The 25,237-nt window shown below is 50.2% G+C and overlaps 2 protein-coding genes across 3 annotated transcripts in view; one reads left to right on the forward strand and one right to left on the reverse strand.

Annotated features, from left to right (window-relative positions):
• cutc (cutC copper transporter homolog (E. coli)) overlaps positions 1 to 22,012 on the reverse strand; it is a 47,071-nt gene extending 25,059 nt beyond the window's left edge. Inside the window, exon 1 of one of the 2 annotated variants that reach the window (XM_070876421.1) lies at positions 21,927 to 22,012. The gene's annotated coding sequence lies outside the window, so the exon portion shown is untranslated. Of the gene's footprint in view, positions 1 to 3,317; positions 3,566 to 21,926 lie in introns of those variants that run through there. The other variant, XM_070876420.1, reaches the window with a different exon arrangement.
• Positions 3,369 to 23,298, forward strand: cox15 (cytochrome c oxidase assembly homolog 15 (yeast)). The gene is made up of 9 exons (XM_070876417.1): positions 3,369 to 3,669; positions 7,480 to 7,661; positions 8,761 to 8,883; positions 11,605 to 11,791; positions 13,737 to 13,904; positions 17,476 to 17,557; positions 18,698 to 18,852; positions 20,948 to 21,061; positions 22,270 to 23,298. The coding sequence occupies exons 1-9, from the start codon at positions 3,601 to 3,603 to the stop codon at positions 22,399 to 22,401; spliced, it is 1,212 nt and encodes a 403-aa protein (XP_070732518.1). The 5' UTR covers positions 3,369 to 3,600; the 3' UTR covers positions 22,402 to 23,298.
• The last annotated feature ends 1,939 nt before the right edge of the window (positions 23,299 to 25,237 follow it).

A 25,237-nucleotide genomic window follows, 5' to 3' on the forward strand; every position in this document is an offset into this window, starting at 1 on the left:
CTGCTCTTCTTTGAATACTGCCATGGGACCTTTTGCATCCGACTGAGAGAGCAGATGGGGCCTCGGTTTAACATCTCATCCGAAAGATGGCACCTCCAATAAAGGATTAAGGGGTTATGGGAAGTGGACCTGAGTCCATGATCGGATCAGCCATGATCGTATTAAATGGCAGAGCAGGCTCGAGGAGCCGTATGGCCTACTCTTGCTCCTATTTCTTATGTTCTTATGCATTGCTCCCCCAGCACTTTCTCTTTCTCTTAGGCAGTCCCCCGGAGTCGAGGATGACTTGCTTCCACACTAAAATGAGTTCTAAGGTAACTGATGAGACCAAATGAGGGTCCTGGTCCCGAACCTCATTTTAAAGCTTAGAAGATGCCTGTGCGTGAATTCTTTTAACGTGGGGTGGCCGTTGCACACCAGCCACCACACGAACTTAACAGAGCAAGGTCTTGGTCCAGTGGCAAGTGGATCCAAGACAATTGGAGACCAGGCTTTGCTGCATAGGCCTAGCGCACACACACACACACGTTCCTACTGACCTCCTCTCTCCCTGGATTTCAGAGATCGTAGTGTAGGTGAACGCATAATCTGCACTCATAGTGTCACCCTCCAGCCTAAATTTAGATGACAAGCTCTTGCATTTGAATATTGAATGTTTGAATGTTGAATATTGTCTTGCACCATTTTTGCCATGGGAAAGGAAGTCACTGCTGAGCTGAAGACATGGCACAAAAAAACATAAAGGGCCAGAGGTATCGAAAGCATGACCAGATAGTTTTCTAACTAGCTTTTGAATGAAAGAAAGGACTTGCACCTCTACAGTGCCTTTTATGACCACAGGACGTCCCAAAGTGTTTCATAGTCAATGAAATACTTTTCTTGAAGTATAATCACTGTTGCAATGAAGGAAATTCAGCAGCAAATCTGCACACAGCAAGATCGCACAAACAGCAAGATGAGAATAACCAGATCATCTGTTTTAGTGATGGTTGAAGGATAAAGAGAGGGATGAGGCTGGGGGAGGGGCGAGAGTGGTGAGGACCGATCCTCATTATAGACCGGTCAGCCTGACATCGGTAGTGGGTAAAATGATGGAATCAATTATTAAGGATGTCATAGCAGCGCATTTGGAAAGAGGTGACATGATAGGTCCAAGTCAGCATGGATTTGTGAAAGGGAAATCATGCTTGACAAATCTTCTGGAATTTTTTGAGGATGTTTTCAGTAGAGTGGACAAGGGAGAACCAGTTGATGTGGTGTATTTGGACTTCCAGAAGGCATTCGACAAGGTCCCACACAAGAGATTAGTGTGCAAAGTTAAAGCACGTGGGATTGGGGGTAGTGTGCTGACATGGATTGAGAACTGGTTGGCAGACAGGAAGCAAAGAGTAGGAGTAAATGGGTACTTTTCAGAATGGCAGGCAGTGACTAGTGGGGTACCGCAAGGTTCTGTGCTGGGGCCCCAGCTATTTACATTGTACATTAATGATTCAGACGAGGGGATTAAATGTAGTATCTCCAAATTTGCGGAAGACACTAAGCTGGGTGGCAGTGTGAGCTGCGAGGAGGATGCTATGAGGCTGCAGAGTGACTTGGATAGGTTAGGTGAGTGGGCAAATGCATGGCAGATGAAGTATAATGTGGATAAATGTGAGGTTATCCACTTTGGTGGTAAAAACAGAGACAGACTATTATCTGAATGGTGACAGATTAGGAAAAGGGGAGGTGCAAAGAGACCTGGGTGTCATGGTACATCAGTCATTGAAGGTTGGCATGCAGGTGCAGCAGGCGGTTAAGAAAGCAAATGGCATGTTGGCCTTCATAGCAAGGGGATTTGAGTACAGGGGCAGGGAGGTGTTACTACAGTTGTACAGAGCCTTGGTGAGGCCACACCTGGAGTATTGTGTACAGTTTTGGTCTCCTAACTTGAGGAAGGACATTTTTGCTATTGAGGGAGTGCAGCGAAGGTTCACCGGACTGATTCCCGGGATGGCGGGACTGACATATCAAGAATGACTGGATCAACTGGGCTTGTATTCACTGGAGTTCAGAAGAATGAGAGGGGTTCTCATAGAAATGTTAAAAATTCTGACGGGTTTAGACAGGTTAGATGCAGGAAGAATGTTCCCAATGTTGGGGCAGTCCAGAACCAGGGGTCACAGTCTAAGGATAAGGGGTAAGCCATTTCGGACTGAGATGAGAAGAAACTTCTTCACCCAGAGTGGTGAACCTGTGGAATTCTCTACCACAAAAAGTTGTTGAGGCTAATTCACTAAATATATTCAAAAAGGAGTTAGATGTAGTCCTTACTACTAGGGGGATCAAGAGGTATGGCGAGAAAGCAGGAATGGGGTACTGAAGTTGCATGTTCAGCCATGAACTCATTGAATGGCGGTGCAGGCTCGAAGGGCCGAATGGCCTACTACTGCACCTATTTTCTATGTTTCTATGAATGGGGGAAGAGACGTGAGTGATGAAGATGGGGAGAGGATGAGGGAGGGGCGAGAGGATGGGGAGGATGAGGAAGGGGTGCGGATCAGGGAATGGGTGAGGATGAGGGAGAGAGGAAGGAGGTGAGAGGGGAGGGAGGATGGGGTGAGGAGTAATTGGGGGTCATGGGGTAAATGAGAGGGATGGTGAGGGATAGGTGAAGAGGTGAGGGTGAGGGGTAATTTTGGCAGAAGGGGTAATTTTGGCAGAAGGGGTGGATGAGGGAAGGATGGGGAGGGGTCAGGATGGGGTGGGAAAAATTGGGGACTTAGAGGGTAAATGAGGAATGGGGATGAAGAGGAGGGTGAGGGCTCAGGAGGGGGTGAGGGAGGGGAAGGGGTGAGTGAGTGAGGGGAGGCGCAGGATGGGGGTAACTGGGGGGGTTTAGGGGGTAAATGAGGGATGGGATGATGAAAAGGAAGGTGAGGGCTCAGGGTGGGGTGAGTGAAGGGTGGAGAGGGGGTAATTGGGGGGGGTTTAGGGGTAGATGAGAGATGGGGTGATGAAGAGGGTGAGGACTCAGGGTGAGTGAGGGGAGGCTCCGGATGGGGAGAGGATGGAGGAGGTAATTGAGGGTTAGGGGGTGGAGGGGGATGATGAAAAGAATGGTGAGGCCTCAGGATGGGGGAGGAGGTAATTGGGGGTTTTGGGGTAAATGGGGAAATGTCGGTCGGCCAATCATAAACTCGGGTTTGCGCCACGTGATAATTTCAAAGTATAACGGCTGCCCCGCGATGTTTGCCAGATAACCAGCAATGAATCAGAGTAAAAGTCTGTATTGTTCAGCCTGTGGCAGTGAGAGAAACATGAGAAAGACCATCACTCACTTTATCCTTTTACTCTGATTGGCGGAGAGCGCCGACCCGCGTCATGTGACCAAGTCCTCCTCAGGGGGAAATCACACAAATCAGGCTCGGCTCCGGGATTATTCCCCGACTCGGGTTTATCTTTTTCTTCTGCGGGCCGTGCAGCGATTTTAAAAATAATCGGGGACGGCGGCAGTGAGAGTTGTTTTGATCGAGAGTCGGGCCAGGCAGGCGGCAGTGTGGCGGCCTGTGATTGGTTGCGGAGGCTGACCCGCCGACCCCTGACCCCGGGCTGTGGGAGGTCATGCTGCGTGCAGGCTTGGTGGGACTGTGCGGCGGCGCGCGGCTCCGGGCGGCTGTCAACCCCGGCACGGTGAGGGGCAGGGCGGTGGTGAGAGTGTGAGTGTGAGAAGAGTGTGAAGGTGAGAGAGTGTGAGTGTGAGTGTGAGTGTGAGTGAGAGTGTGAGTGTGAGAACGGACAGAGTGGGAGGGAGGGGGGGGGACGACAGAGTGGGAAGGAGGGGGACAGAGTGGGAAGGAGGGAGGGAGGGGGACAGAGTGGGAAGGAGGGAGGGAGTGGGAAGGAGGGAGGGAGGGACGACAGAGTGGGAAGGAGGGAGGGAGGGACGACAGAGTGGGAAGGAGGGAGGGAGGGACGACAGAGTGGGAAGGAGGGAGGGAGGGACGACAGAGTGGGAAGGAGGGAGGGAGGGAGGGAGGGGGACAGAGTGGGAAGGAGGGAGGGAGGGGGACAGAGTGGGAAGGAGGGAGGGAGGGAGGGGGACAGAGTGGGAAGGAGGGAGGGAGGGGGACAGAGTGGGAAGGAGGGAGGGAGGGGGACAGAGTGGGAAGGAGGGAGGGGGACAGAGTGGGAAGGAGGGAGGGGGACAGAGTGGGAAGGAGGGAGGGAGGGAGGGGGACAGAGTGGGAAGGAGGGAGGGAGGGGGACAGAGTGGGAAGGAGGGAGGGAGGGACGACAGAGTGGGAAGGAGGGAGGGAGGGACGACAGAGTGGGAAGGAGGGAGGGAGGGACGACAGAGTGGGAAGGAGGGAGGGAGGGGGACAGAGTGGGAAGGAAGGAGGGAGGGAGGGAGGGGGACAGAGTGGGAAGGAGGGAGGGAGGGAGGGAGGGGGACAGAGTGGGAAGGAGGGAGGGAGGGGGACAGAGTGGGAAGGAGGGAGGAGACAGAGTGGGAGGGAGGGAGGGGGACAGAGTGGGAAGGAGGGAGGGAGGGAGGGGACAGAGTGGGAAGGAGGAGGGAGACAGAGTGGGAAGGAGGGAGGGAGGGAGGGGGACAGAGTGGGAAGGAGGGAGGGAGACAGAGTGGGAAGGAGGGAGGGGGACAGAGTGGGAAGGAGGGAGGGGGACAGAGTGGGAAGGAGGGAGGGAGGGGGACAGAGTGGGAAGGAGGGAGGGAGGGAGGGAGGGGGACAGAGTGGGAAGGAGGGAGGGAGGGAGGGAGGGGGACAGAGTGGGAAGGAGGGAGGGAGGGAGGGAGGGGGACAGAGTGGGAAGGAGGGAGGGAGGGGGACAGAGTGGGAAGGAAGGAGGGAGGGAGGGGGACAGAGTGGGAAGGAGGGAGGGAGGGGACAGAGTGGGAAGGAGGGAGGGAGGGGACAGAGTGGGAAGGAGGGAGGGGGACAGAGTGGGAAGGAGGGAGGGAGGGAGACAGAGTGGGAAGGAGGGAGGGAGGGAGGGGGACAGAGTGGGAAGGAGGGAGGGAGGGAGGGGGACAGAGTGGGAAGGAGGGAGGGGGGACAGAGTGGGAAGGAGGGAGGGAGGGAGGGGGACAGAGTGGGAAGGAGGGAGGGAGGGGGACAGAGTGGGAAGGAGGGAGGGAGGGAGGGGGACAGAGTGGGAAGGAGGGAGGGGGACAGAGTGGGAAGGAGGGAGGGGGACAGAGTGGGAAGGAGGGAGGGGGACAGAGTGGGAAGGAGGGAGGGGGACAGAGTGGGAAGGAGGGAGGGGGACAGAGTGGGAAGGAGGGAGGGGGACAGAGTGGGAAGGAGGGAGGGGGACAGAGTGGGAAGGAGGGAGGGGGACAGAGTGGGAAGGAGGGAGGGGGACAGAGTGGGAAGGAGGGAGGGGGACAGAGTGGGAAGGAGGGAGGGGGACAGAGTGGGAAGGAGGGAGGGGGACAGAGTGGGACAGAGTGGGAAGGAGGGAGGGAGGGAGGGGGACAGAGTGGGAAGGAGGGAGGGAGGGAGGGGGACAGAGTGGGAAGGAGGGAGGGAGGGGGACAGAGTGGGAAGGAGGGAGGGAGGGAGACAGAGTGGGAAGGAGGGAGGGAGGGAGGGGGACAGAGTGGGAAGGAGGGAGGGAGGGGGACAGAGTGGGAAGGAGGGAGGGAGGGGGACAGAGTGGGAAGGAGGGAGGGGGACAGAGTGGGAAGGAGGGAGGGAGGGAGGGGGACAGAGTGGGAAGGAGGGAGGGAGGGAGGGGGACAGAGTGGGAAGGAGGGAGGGGGACAGAGTGGGAAGGAGGGAGGGAGGGAGGGAGGGGGACAGAGTGGGAAGGAGGGAGGGAGGGAGGGGGACAGAGTGGGAAGGAGGGAGGGAGGGAGGGGGACAGAGTGGGAAGGAGGGAGGGGGACAGAGTGGGAAGGAAGGAGGGAGGGAGGGAGGGGGACAGAGTGGGAAGGAAGGAGGGAGGGAGGGAGGGGGACAGAGTGGGAAGGAAGGAGGGAGGGAGGGAGGGGGACAGAGTGGGAAGGAGGGAGGGAGGGAGGGGGACAGAGTGGGAAGGAGGGAGGGAGGGAGGGGGACAGAGTGGGAAGGAGGGAGGGAGGGGGACATAGTGGGAAGGAGGGAGGGAGGGGGACAGAGTGGGAAGGAGGGAGGGAGGGGGGGGACAGAGTGGGAAGGAGGGAGGGAGGGAGGGGGACAGAGTGGGAAGGAGGGAGGGAGGGAGGGGGACAGAGTGGGAAGGAGGGGGTGGGAAGGAGGGAGGGAGGGGGACAGAGTGGGAAGGAGGGAGGGAGGGGGACAGAGTGGGAGGGAGGGAGGGGGACAGAGTGGGAAGGAGGGAGGGAGGGGGACAGAGTGGGAAGGAGGGAGGGAGGGAGGGGGACAGAGTGGGAAGGAGGGAGGGAGGGAGGGGGACAGAGTGGGAAGGAGGGAGGGAGGGAGGGGGACAGAGTGGGAAGGAGGGAGGGAGGGGGACAGAGTGGGAAGGAGGGAGGGAGGGGGACAGAGTGGGAAGGAGGGAGGGAGGGGGACAGAGTGGGAAGGAGGGAGGGAGGGAGGGGACAGAGTGGGAAGAGGGGCAGGGGAGAGAGTGGAAAAGAGGCCGGCAGGGGAGAGAGTGGAAAAGAGGCCGGCAGGGGAGAGAGTGGGGAAAGAGTAAGGGGAGAGAGGTGGGGCAAGTGGGGAAGAGGAAGGGGAGAGAGTGGTGAGGGGCAGGGGGGTAAGGGGGTAGGGAGATTTCAATTCATTTCACCTCAAAAGACTATAAAAATAGCTGTAAAGCGCTTTGAGAGGCTTGAGGGTGTGAGACGAGTTACATAAAAATGCATGTCTTATCACAATGGGGGAGTTGGGGTGTGGGCTGCTTACAGTACCACCTATCTATGTCATTGGCAAATTTGGATATATGAGGATGGTGTTTTGGCACCCAGTAGCCCCTGAGTATGCAACACTCACTTAGTTTGTTAAAGGGAAGCTGCATTTTCCTTCCGGCAACTCACTGCCCCAGGTTATACTCAGCTAGAATGTTACCAGGGATGAGGGACATCATAGAATGATAGATTTACTAGAAGTGTTCAAAATTATGAGGTTTTGATAGGGTAGATAGGGAGAAACTGTTTCCATTCTCAGGAGGATTGGTAACTCTGAAGAGGCAGTTTTAAGATAATTTGCTAAAGAACCAGAAGGGAGATGAGAATTTTCTTTATGCAGTGATTTGTTGTGATCTGGAACGTGCTGCCTGGAAGGGCAGTGAAAGCAAATTCAATAGTAACTTTCAAAAGAGAATTGGATAAATACTTGAAAAGAAATTTCTGCAGGGCTATGAGGAAAGGGTATGGGAGAGTGGAGCTAATTGGATCACTCTTTCAAAGAGACGTCACAGACACGATGGACCGAATGGCCTCCTGTGCTGCAAGATTCTGTGACTGCTGTGATCTTAATCTGATTCAGTAGGAGAGGCAGGTAGTCACACGTTTTTGTCCATTTTTCTCCTCAGACACGTCACCCATGGAAACAATGGGTGGCGAGAAAGAGACAAAGTTCTGTTGTTACGAATGTCTCGCCGCAGTCGGGGGCAACCTCTGTACCCAATGCCGCCACCGACCGAATCGTGGGGAAATGGATGATTGTGTGCAGTGGGATGGTTGTAGGGGCTGTGGTCCTTGGCGGAGTGACCAGGTGAGTGCAAACCTTCTGTGTTTAAAGGCAGTCAGTCCAGCTGTGGAGTAATGCGGGATATTCATGTTTTATTCATTCTCGGAATGTGGGTGTCACTGGCAAGGCCATCATTTATTGCCCATCCCTAATTGCCCTTGAGAAGGTGGTGGTGAGCTGCCATCTTGAACCACTGTGGTCAGTTTGGTGAAGATACTCCCACAGTGCTGTGAGAGAGGGCATTCCAGGATTTTGACCCAGCGATGATCGAGCTGAAATGATCATTCAAATTTCTTCCCTTCTGGGGTAGAGAATTCTAAAGATTCACAATCCTTTGAAGAAATTTCTCCTCATCTCAGTCCTAAATTGCCGACTCCTTATCCTGAGACTGACCCCTGGTTCTCGACTCTGTAGCCGGGGGAAACATCCTCCCTGCATCTACCGTGTCAAGCCCCTGAAGAATTTTATACGTTTCAATGAGGTCACCTCTCATTCTTCCAAACGCTAGGGAATATAGGTCTAGTCTATCTCTCCTCCTAGGACCGCCCCCCCCCCCCCCCCCCCCCCCACCTTCCCCATCTAAGGAATCAGTCTGGTGAACCTTTGTTGCACTTCCTCTAAAACAAGTGTATCCTTCCTTGGGTAAGCAAAGGTTGTAAATCTGTGGAATTTGTTTCCTCAGAGAGCTGTGGAAGCTGGGATGTTGAATACATTTAAGACAAATAGACAGTTTCTTAACCGATTTAAAAAAAAAAAAAAAAGGGGTTATGGGGAGCGGGCAGTGAAGTGGACCTGAGTCCGTGATCGAATCAGCCATGACTGTATAAAAGGGTGGAGCAGACTCAAGGGGCCGTATGGCCTACTCCTGCTCCTATTTCTTAGGTTATGTTTTATGTTATGAGACCAAAACTACGTAATACTCCAGGTGTGGTCTCACCCAGGGCCTTATATAATTGCAGTAAGAATTGAAGAGCATTACTTGGAAAAGTCTGTTGAGTTTTAAACACGGTTGACTTACAAACCTGCGGCAACTAAAACTAGCGCTAGCACTGGCCGAGGGGGCCGAGGTTATTGTACGTTTGTCAAGTGTGAGTATTGCAAGGGTGTTGCTTCCTTCCTATAGGCTGACCGAGTCTGGCTTATCGATGGTGGACTGGCACTTGATCAAGGAGATGAAGCCTCCAGGCACTCTGGCTGAATGGGAGGCCGAGTTTCAGAAGTACCAGCAGTTCCCAGAATTTAAGATGTAAGTTACCATGGCAACATCTGGACCTCAGCCTGGTTGTCTACAGCGCGGTTTAGATCAACATGGCAGCCCCCTCGGCTTTTAACCACAAACTCAGACGTGCTCCCCTCTTGACACCTCGCCTCTGAGTCAGAAGGTTGTGGGTTCAGGTCCCACTCCATAAAAATCCAGGCTGACACTCCAGTGCAATGCTACACTGTTGGAGGTGCCGTCTTTCGGATGAAATGTTAAATCAAGGTTCTGAGTTCCCCCTCGGGGAGGATGTAAAAGATCCCGTGGCACTATTGGAAGAAGAGCAGGGGAGTTATCCCCAGTGTCCTGGCCAAAAGTTATCCCTCAACCAACAGCAGAAACCGATGATCTGGGTCATTATCACATTGCTGTTTGTGGGAGCTTGTAATTTGGCTGCTGCGTTTCCTACATTACAACAGTGACTACTCTTCAAAAGTACTTCATTGGTTGTAAAGCGCTTTGGGACGTCCAAAGGTTGTGAAAGGCGCTATAGAAATGCAAGTCTTACCATTATTTATTATGGCCTGTATGGCATTATACTTCCCCACAGTGGTCATACGTTTAGCTTCTTTGTGGGCAGTTTTTGTTGCCTGCTGGGATCTGGGTTGAGACGGTGAAACACCAATTGCACACGGTAATGCTTGCAGATCACGGATGGAAGAAAGTTTTACCCCATTGGCAGCCTCACTGGATTTGTACCACGGGTGCAGAGGTGTCAATGCCAGGCTCTCGGTCCAAGTAACCCGCCATTGTTCCCTATACATAGAAGCTGAATATTGAACCCCAGTCCCATGTCACAGCATTTATTCATGTAACCATTGCAATGTTCAGAAGTTCCACTGCGTAACGATAAAAGTGACGATGCGTGTTTGTGCTGGCAATGCCCCGGAGCATCGAGCAACTCTGCCACAGTGATCGGGGACGCAGGTTCCAATCTCCTGTGGCTCTCTGAAGAATCCGATCGGCAGTCAGGTGACTGCGGATATGTCATTACATCACAAACCGCCCGTGTCAGAGAATCGTGTAGCACAGAAGGAGGCCACTCGGTCCATTGTGCCGGCGCTGGCTCTTTGAAAAAGCGATCTGATTTGTCCCATAGCCCTTTAAATGTTTATCCAATTCCCTTAAGTTACTATTACATCGGATATACTGCACAGAAACAGGCCATTTGTCCCAGCTAGTCCATGCCGGTGTTGATGCTCCACTTGAGCCTCCTCCAGTCTTTCCTCGTCTAAATCTATCAGCGTAACCCTCTATTCCCTTCTCCCTCATATGCTTGTCCAGCCTCCCCTTAAATGCATCCATACTATTCGCTTCAACCAATCCTTGTGGTGGCGAGTTCCACATTCTCACCGCTCTCTGGGTAAAGAAGTTTCTTCTGAATTCCCTATTTGACTTCTTGGTGACTATCTTGTATTGATGGCCTCTAGTTCTGCTCTTCCCACAAGTGGAAACATTCTCTCTCTATCAAAACCTTTCATAATTTTAAAGACCTCTATTAGGTCACCCCTCCGCCTTCTCTGTTCAAGAGAAAAGAGACCCAGCCTGTTCATCCTTTCCTGATGTGTATACCCTCGCATTTCTGGTATCCTTGTAATTGAATCTGCTTCCGCCACCCTTTCACGCATTGCATTCCAGATCACCATAAACCGCTGCGTAACATAAATCATCCCCAACATTCCCCGTAATGTTTTGCTGGCTGCGTGGGTCATTCGGAATACCACGCATGCCTGGTTTTTACATTGAAAAGCCCGCAAGCCGTCCGTGCAGTTCACAGGGAACTTCGCTCATCTCTCTCCTGGCCCTTTTGCCAATTACCTTAAATCTTAGCTGTGCTCCCCCACTCATTCCCCCGCCCCATGCCTTGTGTCTGACCACATTCAGAGCAGTGGTTGAGAGTTTTAATTTGGGGACTCTGTCCCGTAAGTTCCGTTATATGCCGGGCGTTGGAGTCACAGCAGTAGGTTGGATAATTGTGATCCCACTATTTTCTTCAACGCCCCCCCCCCCCCCCCCGACATGACCTTTTATTATGCCGCTTGACCCTTCACCTCCATTTCTTAATAACAAAATAAAAAGTTTCTAATGAGGCTTGGGGGAGGGGGAGATCGGCATTGTGTGTGGTCTCTATTAGTGAAGCGGGAGTTATTATCCACAGTTTGCAAGCAATGGTCTGTGGATCTTCGCCCCTCACCCGGTCAGGGGACAGGGAAGTGGACCTGAGTCCATGATCGAATCAGCCATGATTGAGGCGAAGGGAGCAGCGAGAGATTGTAGAGGGATGTGATTGGGGCCATGGAGAGGCGAGGGCCCAGGGGCAGCATGGGCCTGCCCACACTGTGATGTGTGAGCACTAGGTTCATGCAGCAGAGCAGGTCTTCTGTCGTCTTGGTTAATCCTTGCCACTAGACCAAGACCTAGCTCTGTCAAGCCTGTGTGGTGGCTGGTGTGCAACGGCCACCACACGTTTTTTTTTTTTTAAATCCACACACAGGCATCTTCCACCTTTCAACATGTAGTTTGGGACCTGGAATATTAGGTCCTTCATTGAAACACCTGTGAACTCATCCTCTTTTTGGCGTGGAAGCAAGTCACCCTCATTTCGAGGGATTGCCTATGATGATGAAATGATGAAGCAGGCTCGAGGGGCCATATGGCCGACTCCTGCTCCTATTTCTTATGTTCTTCTGTCTGTTTTCCTTCCCTCAGCTTAAATCATGACATGACTCTGAATGAGTTCAAGTTCATCTGGCACATGGAGTACTCCCACCGGATGTGGGGTCGGGCAGTGGGGCTGGCCTACATCCTGCCTGCCGTCTACTTCTGGCGAAAGGGCTGGTTCTCGAGAAGCTTGAAGTTGCGCGTGACGGGCCTCTGCGGGTTCGTGTGCTTCCAGGTGGGTGAAGGGCTACACTGTGTCGGGTCGGGATACCAGTCAGCCGCCGTGGCGAGAGATTGAAAGGGACAAGCCCAGTCGGTAAATGTTGGAAATCAGCATTTGACAGAGAGAACTGGAAAACACTCCAGGTCAGGCAGCATCTGTGGAGAGAGGAACAGAGATCACGTCTTGTCTCGCTGAGACCTGATCTCTCTTCCTCTCTCCATAGATGCTGCCTGGCCTGCTGAGTATTTCCAGCATCTTCTGTTTTTATGTCAGATTTCCAAAAGTACTTTTCCTTTTTCCTGGCGGAGGCTGACATTTAGCTTGTGGCGTTTCCCGAAACGTTAACCCTGCTGTGATAACCAGGGTCAGGGGCTGGTAGTTCAGAATGGTTCAGTTCCCTTTTACGCCCCTTGGGCATTAGGCCCCCCCCATTTCCCCCACCGCCCCGATGACTGCTGGTAAATGCACTGCCCAGTGCAGGAAAGTCTCGGGTTCGGTTTTGTGGCCGATGCTGAGAAAGCTGATCTCTAGCAGGGGCACGGTGCTGCAGTCAATGTTTCCCGCGATCGACGATCCCTCTAGGCTGCGCAGTCATCGGCACGGTTCCACACATAGCCGCTCACCGGCTGTTCCATTGTCGAGACTGCGCATGCACAGAAATTTGAACGGGCCGCGCAGCTTACAGGGGATGGTGCTACAATTGGCACGGGCAACAACTGGTGGACTAGTTCAGAAGAGGAAATTAATCAGCGTTCCCTCTTCTAATTTTCATCCGGCAATCCCCTGCCCCACACGCCCCGTCCCCCAAGCTGGAAATGTGTACTTACATTCTTCATGGGCCCAAATAGCTTCTCTTTTGGTTCTTATGGTAATATTTCCATGGAGGAAGCGATGCGGGTGAGTTGGTACGGTTGGTCCTCCTTTGGGAGTGAGGAGTTCCTGTTGCTTCAGCTAACCAGTTGCTTTTGAATCCCTGTTTCAGTGATGGCCGGAAGTGTACATTTGACGAAGAGCAGGGAGTTTGCCCCCCTGCTGTCCTGACCAACATTCTCTCTCGGCAAACCCCCGCTATAAATAGCTGAACTGGCCGTCCCTCTTGCTGTTTGTGGGCCATCGCTGGAGAAACCAGGTCCTTGTTCGCTGCTCTCCAAAAATACCATGAGATAATGGACTTTACAATGTTTCAGCAGCAGCATTAACCACTAGAAATACAAATGGTTTTTACAAGGGTTTGTCAAAATTAACACATCCAGGCAGGGCATGGAATGGGGCTGGGGGGGTCATGGTGGCACGGGGCGAATGGTTAGCGGGGGTGATGGGGAGGCAAGAGGCTGTGGTTTGAGTTCTGGTGTTTGTTTGGAGCTCGTGGAACGTTTATTAGAAACCTTCAGAACATCGTAAGACACAAATGGGGGGGTGCGGGGGGGGGTGCAGAGGGGAATGGATGTGTGGCTTCTTTAAGAAGTGTCCTGACCAATGTTCCCTCTAATTTGTTTTTGGGCCCATTTGCGTTTTGTGCATTTAAGAGCCGGTGAGTCGGCTGCGCGGGAGTTCCGGAACGCCGTGCAACTTAAAGGGAACAATCCTGACTGCATTTTGTAAACTTGGGAAGCACAGGAAAAAAATACCAAACTGTCTCATGCAAAGAGAATGGCTGTGAACCCAAGGGGAAGAAATGGATTTATTTGACGTGTGTATGAGCCCCTACACAGTGCAAACACGGGCAATACAAACTGCTGTGAATCTGAAATGAGGACAGAAAACTGCACAGCAAGTCTGAACAGACAATATACACTGTCCGAGTTCTGTTCTCCGCCCAAAACGTTCCCCTTTCCCGTTGCGGATGCTGACTGACCTGCTGTGCGTCTCCAGCATCTCGTCCTATGAAAATGTTTTCACCTTCATGACGCTGAGAGCTCTCTGGGGTTTATCGCCTGCCCTTGTTGTTTCCCCTCAGGGTTTGCTGGGCTGGTATATGGTGAAGAGCGGCTTGGAGGAGAGGAAGGATTCGCACGACATCCCTCGGGTCAGCCAGTATCGCCTGGCTGCGCACCTTGGATCCGCACTGCTGCTGTACTGTGCCAGCCTGTGGACAGGCCTGTCCCTGCTCCTGCCCACGAACAAGGTACAGTTTTACCCACCCGCATCTCTCCCCTCTGCCCCAGGTCATTGTTTTAAATTTTAAAATTGTAACTTTAAAAGAAAAGGTCAAGGACGATGCATTGGTATTTTTGAGCAGGCGAGCAGAGCCAAGCATGTATTTTTAAAATTAATTTGCAGGATGTGTGTGTCGCTGGCACGGCCAGCATTTATTGCCCATCCCTAATTACCCTTGAGAAGGTGGTGGTGAGCCGCGGCCTTGAAACGCTGCAGTCCGTGTGGTGAGGGTACTCCCGCAGTGCTGTTTGGGAGGGAGTTCCAGGAATTTTGACCCAGCGACGATGAAGGAATGGCCGATATATTTCCAAGTCAGGATGGTGTGTGACTTGGAGGGGATCTTGGTTCCCGTGCGCCTGCTGCACTTGTCCTTCTAGTTGATAGAGCATGTGGGTTTGGGAGGTGCTGCTGAAGAAACCTTGGTGAGTTGCTATGGTGCACGCTGCAGCCACAGTGCGCCGGTGGTGGATGGGGTACCAATCAAGCGGGCTACTTTGTCCTGGATTGTGTCGACCTTCTTGAGTGTTGCTTGAGCTGAACTCATCCAGGCAAGTGGAGAGTATTTCCATCACACTCCTGACTTGTGTTTTGTAGATGGTGGAAAGGCTTTGGGGAGTCAGGAGGTGAGACACTTGCTGCAGAATACCCAGCCTCTGACCTCTTCTAGCCACAATATTTATGTGGCTGATTGGCAAAGTGATCCTGTAAACTGCACTGGTCCTTCGGTGTGCAGGCGTATTCTCTGACTTGGTATTGGAGCTGTGTCCCGAGAACAGGAGCAAACACACTTTCTTTTTATTTATTTTACACTGCTGTCTGCATTGTCACATCAAACTCTCCCAGGGCAGGTACAGCACAGGTTAGATACAGAGTAAAGCTACCAATAAAGGTACAGCAGTTATCATGGGTGACTTTAATCTACATATAGATTGGGTTAACCAAACTGGTAGCAATACGATGGAGGAGGATTTCCTGGAGTGTATAAGGGATGGTTTTCTAGACCAATATGTCGAGGAACCAACTAGAGAGCGGGCCATCTTAGACTGGGTCTTGTGTAATGAGAGAGGATTAATTAGCAGTCTTGTTGTGCGAGGCCCCTTGGGGAAGAGTGACCATAATATGGTAGAATTCTTCATTTTAAGATGGAGATTGACACAATTAATTCAGAGACTAGGGTCCTGAACATAAAGAAAGGTGACTTCGATGGTATGAGACATGAATTGGCTTGGATAGACTGGTGAATGATGCTTTAAATGTCTGCTATTGCCAACCCTTTAAGATCACATGGATGAACTACAATTGTACATCCCTGTCTGGCGTAAAAATAAAACACGGAAGGTGGCTCAACCGTAGCTAACGAGGGAAATTGGGGATAGTGTTAAATCCAAGGAAGAGGCATATAAATTGGCCAGAAAAAGCAGCAAACCTGAGGACTGGGAGAAATTTAGAATTCAGCAGAGGAGGACAAAGGGTTTAATTAGGAGGAGGAAAATAGAGCATGATAAGCTTGCGGGGAACATAAAAACTGACTGCAAAAGCGTCTATAGATATGTGAAGAGAAAAAGATTAGTGAAGACAAATGTAGGTCCCTTGCAGTCAGAATCAGGTGAATTCATAATGGGGAAGAAGGAAATGGCAGGCTAATTGAATAAATACTTTGGTTCTGTCTTCACTAAGGAAGACACAAATAACCTGCCGAAAAGACTAGGGGACCGAGGGTCTAGTGAGAAGGAGAAACTGAGGGAAATCCTTATTAGTCAGGAAATGGTGTTGGGGAAATTGATGGGATTGAAGGCCGATAAATCCCCAGGGCCTGATAGTCTGCATCCCAGAGTACTTGAGGAAGTGGCCCTAGAAATAGTAGATGCATTGGTGGTCATTTTCTAACATTCCATGGACTCTAGATCAATTCCTGTGGATTGGAGGGTAGCTAATGTAACCCCACTTTTTTTTTTTAAAAGAGGGGGGGGGAGAAAACAGGCAATTATAGCCTGACATCGGTAGTAGAGAAAATGCTGGAATCAATTATTAAAGATGTAATTGCAGCGCATTTGGAACGCAGTGACAGGATCGGTCCAAGTCAGCATGGATTTATGAAAGGGAAATCATGCTTGACAAATCTTCTTAATTTTTTGAGGATGTAACTAGTAGAGTGGATATGGGAGAACCAATGGATGTGGTGTATTTGGACTTTCAAAAGGCTTTTGACAAGGTCCCACACAAGAGATTAGTGTGCAAAATTAAGGCACATGGAATTGGGGGTAATGTATTGAGTGGACAGAGAACTGGTTGGCAGACAGGAAGCAAAGAGTAGGAATAAACGGGTCCTTTTCAGAATGGCAGGCAGTGACTAGTGGGGTACTGCAAGGTTCAGTGTTGGGACCCCAGCTATTTACAATATATATTAATGATTTAGACGAAGGAATTAAATGTAATATCTTCAAGTTTGCAGATGACACTAAGCTGGGTAGTAGTGTGAACTGAGAGGAGGATGCGAAGAGGCTGCAGGGTGACTTGGATAGGTTAGGTGAGTGGGCACCTGCATGGCAGATGCAATATAATGTGGATAAATGTGAGGTTATCCACTTTGGTGGTAAAAACAGGAAGGCAGATTATTATCTGAATGGTGACAAATTAGTAAAAGGGGAGGTGCACCGAGACCTGGGTGCCATGGTACATCAGTCATTGAAGGTAGGCATGCAGGTACAGCAGGCAGTAAAGAAAGCAAATGGCATGTTGGCCTTCATAGCGAGAGGATTTGAGTATAGGAGCAGGGAGATCTTCCTGTAGTTGTACAGCGCCTTGGTGAGGCCTCACCTGGAATATTGATTCAGTTTTGGTCTCCTAATCTGAGGAAGGATAATTCTTGCTTTTGACGGAATGCAGTGAAGGTTCACCAGACTGATTCCTGGGATGGCAGGACTGACATATGAAGAAAGACTGGATTGACTAGGCTTATATTCACTGGAGTTTAGAAGAATGAGAGGGGAATCTCATAGAAGCATATAAAATTCTGACGGGATTGGACAGGTTAGATGCAGGAAGAATGTTCTCGATGTTGGGGAAGTCCAGAACCAGGGGTCACAGTCTAAGGATAAGGAGTAAGCCATTTAGGATCGAGATGAGAAACTTTTTCACCCAGAGAATTTTGAACCTATGGCATTCTCTACCACAAAGTTGTTGAGTCCAGTTCGTTGGATATATTCAAAAGGGAGTTGGTTGTGGCTCTTACGGCTAAAGGGATCGGAGGGTATGGAGAGAAAGCAGGAATGGAGTACTGAAGTTGCATGATCAGCCATGATCTTGAATGGTGGTGCAGGCTTGAAGGGCCGAATGGCCTACTCCTGCACCTATTTTCTATGTTTCTGCACTGTCCCATCAAACACTCCCAGGGCAGGTACAGCACAGGTTAGATACGGATTAAAGCTCCCTCTCCCCTTAAGTTTTAATCAAAAAATGTTGCTGTCAAGTTCTCATCTACTCTCGATAAACAGTTGAAGTAAGCGTGTTTTGTTAATTAATGTCCTCTTTTACTGTAGATGCCCAATAGCCATCAGATGGTGCTGTTGAGGAGATTTGCCCGTGGGACCGGGGTCCTGGTGTTTGTTACTGCGCTCTCAGGTAATGGGCTGTCTGTCGAGGCAGCTATAAAGGGATGTGGTTAGGGTTGGTGTTATCAGTGGGGCTGAATGGATACCTTCAGTTGAATTTGTGACTGAATCAGAGTGGAGGGTGAACAGGCCAAGCTGAAGCGTCATTACTAAAGACTTATATATTTATATAGTGCCTTTCACAGCCACCGGACGTCCCAAAGCGCTTTGAGGCCAATTAAGTACTTTTTTTGAAGTTTTATTTGCCTACTCTTAAAGGTTGTTTGTCCAGGCTAACATCCCCAGTATTGAAGCACTGACTACGCTCGATCAGCTTCACTGGGCAGACCACATAGTTCGCATCCCAGATACAAGACTCCCTAAGCAAATGCTTTATGCGGAGCTCCTTCATGGTAAACGAGCCAAAGGTGGGCAGCGGAAAAGATCCCATGGCACTATTTTGAAGAAGAGCATGAGAGTTATCCCCAGTGTCCTGGGGCCAATATTTATCCCCCAATCGACATATTAAGACAGATGATTTGGTCATTATCACATTGCTGTTTGTGGAGGCTTGCTGTGACTCCGTGTTTCCCTGCATTACAGCATTACAGTACTTAATCAGCTATAAAGTGCTTTTGGACATCGTGAAAGGCGCTATAGAAATGCAAGCCTTTCCTGATCAACGGTGACCTCCAAAATATTGATGAACGGGTATCCCTTGGTGGTTTCTTGTGTGCCATGAATATTACTTGCCATTTCAGTCCAGGCGTGGATGTTGTGAATGGAGCTGAACACTAGAATTGTCTGCAAACAGCTTGTGATGGAGGTAGTTGGGTGGAGGAATTGCTGCAGTGATATCCTGGGGCTCTGACCATTGGCCTCCCAACCACCATCGCCATCTTCCTTTATGCCACAGCCATGTGAGGAGTTTCCCTTTGAACCCCTTTCACCTCCGTTTTGCACGGGCTCCTTGGTGCCTTCCACGCTGAGTCAAATACTGCCTTGATGTCGAGGGCAATTAACCCCCACCTTTCCTCCCGTTTCCACCTTGTTAATTTCGACTCTTGCGAAAATAGTGCTGAGGGAATGAAACCCCGGGTCTTGTTTTTTGGGGCCATACAGCAGGGCGTGATTTGTGTTTGATTGTGTTTTCTCTTCGATCTTTTATCAGGTGCGTTTGTTGCCGGGCTGGATGCTGGGCTCGTCTACAACTCCTTCCCCAAGATGGGAGAGCGTTGGGTGCCAGACGACCTATTGGCCTTTTCCCCTGTTCTCCAAAACTTCTTTGAGAACCCGACCACTGTTCAGTTCGACCACCGAGTCCTGGTAACTATTTTCAAATCTAAGTGCAAGGTTGGCGCCAAGTTCTTCCCTTACTGATTAGCTCCCGCCAAGTTGAATTGTGGAATTGTTACACGGCAACTTGGGTGCTAATGGGGCAGCACAAATTCCTTCCGTAATTGCCCATCCTCTGACTCCGCAGGTAACTCACGTTCCTAATTTCACTCCTGCAAGGTCAGGCTCTAATTTTTAGATTATGCCCCCTAGTCCGGGACACTCCAACCATCGAAAATAGCTTCTCTCTACCCTATCTGTTCCCCTTAATATCTTGAAAACTTCAATCAAATCACTCCTGAAATGAGCTTTCGACCACATTTCCGCAGCATAACTAAGACCGCCTATTTCCACCTCTGTAACATCGCCCGTCTCCACCCTTTGCCTCAGCTCATCCACTGCTGAAGCCCTCATCTATGCCTTTGTTACCTCTAGATTTGACTATTCCAACGCACTCCTGGCGGGCCTCCCACATTCTACCCTACATAAACTAGAGGTGATCCAAAACTCGGCAGCCCGTGTCCTAACTCGCACCAAGTCCCGCTCACTCATCACCCCTATGTCCCCTGACCTACATTGGCTCCCAGTTAAGCAACGCCTCGATTTCAAAATTCTCATCCTTGTTTACAAATCCCTCCATGGCCTCACCCCTCCCTATCTCTAATATCCTTCAGCCTCACAACCCCCCCCCCCCCCCCCCGGGAGACGTCTGCGCTCCTCTAATTTTGCCCTCTTGGGCACCCTTGATTATAATTGCTCAACCATTGGTGGCCGTGCCTTCTGTTGCCTGACGCTCCTTAAAACCTACCTCTTTGACCAAGTATTGGATCACCTGCCCTGATGTCTCCTTACGCGGCTCGGTGTCAAAACAGTGTCATAGTACTCCTGTGAAGCGCCTTAGGACATTTCACTACGTTAATGGGCGCTATATAAATACAAGTTGTTAACTGTCTAAGTTCTAGAGAATACAATCCTAGTTTGTGTAATCTCTCTTTGTAACTTAACCCTTGGAGTCTAGTTATCCTAGTAAATCTACGCTGCACTCTCCAAGGCCAATATATCCTTCCTAAGGTGTGGTTTCCAGAACTGCTCACAGTGTTCCAGCTGTGGTCGAATCAGGGCCTTGTATAGTTGGTATAACAAGCGCCCTCTGCTGGTGCTCTGTAATGTGTCTTGCAATATACACTGGGTGAATGGATACACTGGGTGAATGGAGACGATGGGCGCCTCGGCCCCACGACGTAGACAGTGCATAATTATCACTCCAGGGGGAATGTTCAGACTAAACTCGTCACAACAGCAGAGAACTGCAATATTTAAACAATACCTAAAACACGTGTGTTGCCACTGGGGGATGCCTCAATGAAATGAAATGGTGCAGATTAACCCTTTTTAGTACTGAATATCTGTTGGAACTTGCACGTTTGCTAACTGCTGCAGGTCGTTGACCAATGTTCTCTCTCATTTTCTTTGTGCATGGTCCCTTTAAATTTGCTGCATGGCCGCGCATGCGCAGTATCTTCTCCAGCGTCAGCAGCTGGTGAGCGGCCTGCGCGAGACCTCCCGATCAATGTCCAGCTGGGCGCGCACACGCAGCTTAGGGGGAACGTTGTCATTGGGTAAGGTGTGATCTGAACCACGGACTTTTCGGCTTTCGACCCTCGACACCCCCCCCCCCCCCCCCCCCCAAATCCTGTTTCCCCTCTTCCTCCTGCTCCTTCTCGCGGTGAGTGTTAGAAAGCGGATGAACCTTGGGGACCTTGCATAGACGTGCGCTTTGTTTTGTGCTGGAATATTATGCCTGACCTCCACACACCCTTTTCCAGCGCAGGTTCATTGAACAATGGCGAGAAGCAGGAACCCTCGCTGACTTTCTCGCCCTCCTGAAGTGGTTCGTGTCCCCAACATTATCCCGTCTTTCCTCTTCGGTCACTCACAGTCCTGCTGTGGGTCCGTAGTTCAGATTGGCGATTTTGCTCTGTGATAAATTGTGGTGGATTGTTTGCTTGAATACGTCATGGGGCCGTTCTTCTGCCTCCGGCTATGCCTCTTTTCTAATGCTGTAATTCTCGATGTGTGTTGGCAGGGGGTTGCCTCGGTGACAGCAGTGACCATCCTCTACGCACTTTCTCGTAGGATGCCAATGCCCCGGAGGACCAAGGTGGCAATATCTGCTCTGCTGGCCATGGTTTACGTGCAGGTAATGGGGGCAGTGGCCGTCTTCTGGGCTAACTCATTCTCAGTGTGTGGGTGTCGCTGGCAGGGCTTGTATTGTCCACTCCTTAGTTGCCCTGGTTTAATACAACTGAGGGGCTCGCTAGACCACTTCAGAGAGCACTTAAGAGTCAACCACGTTAGTGTGGGTCTGGAGTCACATATAGGCCCAGACTGGATAAGGACGGCAGATTTCCTTCCCTGAAAGGATATTAGTGAACCTGTTGGGTTTTGACAACACTCCGACAGCTTCACAGTCACTTTTACTGATCCCAGCTTTATTTTTCCAGAATCTTTAAACTGAATTCAAATTCTCAGTGTCCATGGTGGGATTTGAACTCAAGGTCTCGCGATTTTAGTACCAATAACATACTCCCTACTCTGCCATACCCAGTGAACTCACTACTGTGTTGAGGCAGGTCTCCACATTTCATCAGGCTTAAAGTAAGTCCCTGCGTCGGCTGCAGGCGAGGTGGCACCAACAGGACTGATAACCAATAGACATATAATATATTTAAAAATATAGTCTCCGCAATGGCTTGGGTATTTATTGCCCATCCCTAATTGCCCTTGAGATGAGCCACCTTGCTGGGCCATTTCAGATGATGATGTGTCTGGAGTCATGTGTAGGCCCAGACCGAGTAAAGACGGAAGATTTCCTTCGATAAAGGACATCAGTGAACCAGATTTTACGACAATCTGGTAGTTTCATGGTCACCATAGTTTTTTATTCTAATTATTTGAATTTAAATTCCCTAGCTGCCGTGGTGGGATTTGAACTCGTGTCTCTGGATCATTAGTCCAGGCCTCTGGATTACTGGTTCAGCAACATAATCACAATGCTACCTTACCTGGTATTGGGATTGCAGGTTCTGTCCCTGGTCTTGCTGGTTTCTTCTTGAGCAGCGATTCTAGGTTCCAGCTGGCCTCTGTGCCTGTGGGTTGAGAGGGGAAGGGGGTATCAGCAAAAATTCCCCTCCTCATTATCCAATGAACAGCCTGGGCACTGAAGGAGTGTGGGCATTGGGTTGGTACAGGGGTGAGCTATCGTGTCTTGTCAAGCAGGACTCGTCGGGTACAGAAGGGGGAGAAGTGGCGGGGGTGGGGGTGGAATAGAGGGGAAACCTAACTGATGGGCGTGTGTGGCTTTAGATTTGGAAATCGCATTTCACTGTCTTTCTGGTCGTGTTTCAGGCTGGGCTGGGAATCAGCACCCTGCTGCTCTACGTCCCCACTCCCCTGGCAGCCACACACCAGTCGGGGTCCCTGGTGCTGCTCAGTCTGGCCCTCTGGCTGATCCACGAGCTCCGCAGGCTCCCAAAGTGAAGCGTCAGACGAACCAAGCCTGCTCCCATTCAGCACATGCAACAGCTTGCAGAGATCCCCTGGGACTCGCTCGGAGAGTCCTACTCCAACATCACGCACTTTTATTTCTACAGTTTGTTTTGGATTGCCAGCGGCGATTGATTGAACTATTTACTCTGCACTTGAATATTGGGGAAGAGGAGTTGGTGCCTGACTGAAAACTTTATATGCACGCAGCATTGGTCTGATTGTGAGCTGGTCATTGTGCCCAGGGTTTCTCCAGATGGATGCCGCTGCATTGCTCCTCCCAGGTGCCCTGCCTTTTGGGTGGGGGAGGAGAAAGAAAACATTTAATCGTGACTTGATGCTGTGTATTCTTTCCTGGTTCAAACTGTTGACAGCCCCCTGCATGTTCACCACATGGTTAGACCAGAAATGCTGTGGCTCAATGTTGCTGATGCAAGTAATGTTGGTTGTGACATGGGTCATGTTACAGTCGCTGACTGTCACTGCGCATTATTCTGCGTGTTGTACCAGCACACTGCAGTCACAAGCCAATCTGCTTTAATATTGATGCTTTCAGTAAACCCCTTCCGATTGCCCTCACTGCTAGTGAGGGGCCAGTACTACACCCTGTTATTGTGCAACTAGAAATCATCTCCGGCCACAGCCACAACCCAGCCTTAGTACTGTTGGGGGGGTGTGTGTGTTTCATGCAGTTCAAGAGGAAAATATTACGCCACATTTTACTGAATCCCAACAATAATTTGAGGATTAACCAACTGGAATGTGACCAGGGACCAATGATTCCAATGCTGCTTTTAGACATTTCTTGTATTTTGTGATTTTCAAAAGCAAATATAATTTGTTTTAAATTAAATCTTTTTTTTTCCAAAATATATTGTGGAAAAATTCTGATCTTTGGTTGACACTTGTTTTTTCTTCTTTTCTCCTGACCACCAGAACCAGCGCCTCAGTATTTACAATAATATTGCAAATCTGAAATAAAAGCAGAAAATGCTGGAACAGGTCAGGCAGCTTCTGTGGAGACCGAAACCGAGTTAACGTTTCAGGTCGATGGCCCTTCGCTAGAACTCTGTGTTCACTTTATCCGAACCCTGCGCGAGCTTGAAGACTCGGTCACCTCTTCTCCCTCTAACCTTCTCCACTCCGGTGGGGAAAAGCCCAATCTTCCGTACTCTTTCATACTGACCTCATCCCCGGTAATACCCCCCCCCCCCCCCCACATCACCGGTAATATCTCCTCTTTCTCTTTCCCCCCCGCCCCCAATCCCTGGTAATACCCCCCCCCCCCATCCCTGGTAATATCTCCCCTTCCCCAATCCCTGGTAACATCCCAGCCCTGTAATGCTTCCCCATTGCTTTTATATCCTTCCTATTTTGTACCTGGGAATCCCTGGCCCAAGACTGCCCAAAGTGGAGGAAAAGCATCCGGGAGGGCGCTGAGCACTTCGAGTCTCGTCGCCGAGAGCATGCAGAAACCAAGCGCAGGCAGCGGAAGGAGCGTGCGGTAAACCAGACTCCCCACCCCCCTTTCCTTCGACCACTGTCTGTCTCACCTGTGACGGAGACTGTAATTCCCGTATTGGACTGTTTCAAGGGACTGCGAATGATGATCCTTCCGATAATGGAGGTGCCCAAAACTGTACACAGTACTACAACTGTACACTATACTCCAACTAAGGTCTTGTACAAGTTTAGCATTATCTCCCTGCTTTTGTCTTCTGTGCTTCTCGGCACAAGGATTCTGCTTTGCCTTTTTATGACGTGCCTGTCCGCACATCAAGATCCCTCAGCTCTTCCACTCCATTTTAAACATTCAGTGCCATCAAATCAGTTCATAATCTCACTTTAGTCCTTTTTCTAAAAGTAGTTACTTCTTCATAATCAGTCTGATGTACAGAATCTTTGATAATTAGATTTATACCACATGCTCCAACTTCAGAAACTGCCACTATCTCGCCACCCACCTTTCAGAATTTAGCAGCTCCATCTATTTTGCTGCAGTGGCAAAGGTGATCGAGGTCCCCCTCTGCTCAGAGAGGAAATCCCACTTGTGCATCACCCCACTTCTATCTACAACATTACATGAGAAATGGGAGCAGGAGTCGGCCATTCAGCCCCTCGAGCCTGCTCCACCATTCAATAAGATAATGGCTGATCTTCGATCTCAACTCCACTTTTCTGCCCGATCTCCATACCCCTTGATTCCCCTAGAGTCCAAAAATCTATCGATCTCGGCCTTGAATATGCTCAATGATTCAGCATCCACAGCCCTCTGAGATAGAGAATTCCAAAGATTCACAACCCTCTGAGTGAAGAAATTTATCCTCATCTCAGTCCTAAATGGCCGATCCCTTATTCTGTGACTATGACCTCTGGGTCTAGACACCCCGCCCCCTCCCCCCAGCCAGGGGAAACATCCTGCATCTACCCTGTTGAACTCTTAACAATTTTATGTTTCATTGAGATCACCCCTCATTCTTCTAAATTCTAGGGAATATAGGTCTAGGCTAATAATTTTATATAGCGCCTTTTAACGTAGTAAAACATCCCAAGGCACTTCACAACAATTTTACATTATGTTAGATATTGACTATTGAGGGAAAGAGAAAAAGCGTGAGAAGGAAGTGTAAAAGAGGTTAAAGGCTCGGGTCCGAAGCAGCAGCCAAAATGCGCATGCAGATAAGACACCAGCGAAAAAACTTTAAAAAAAAAAAAAAAGATTTTCAAACTACATTGTAAATAATACAATAAGGAGTATACAATAGTAAAATCAGTATAAGAAGATTAATTATAATTAAATAATATATACCATAATAAATTGTTTAAAATT

This window comes from Pristiophorus japonicus, chromosome 3 (genome assembly GCF_044704955.1).
Source record: "Pristiophorus japonicus isolate sPriJap1 chromosome 3, sPriJap1.hap1, whole genome shotgun sequence".
Classification (NCBI taxonomy): domain Eukaryota; kingdom Metazoa; phylum Chordata; class Chondrichthyes; family Pristiophoridae; genus Pristiophorus; species Pristiophorus japonicus.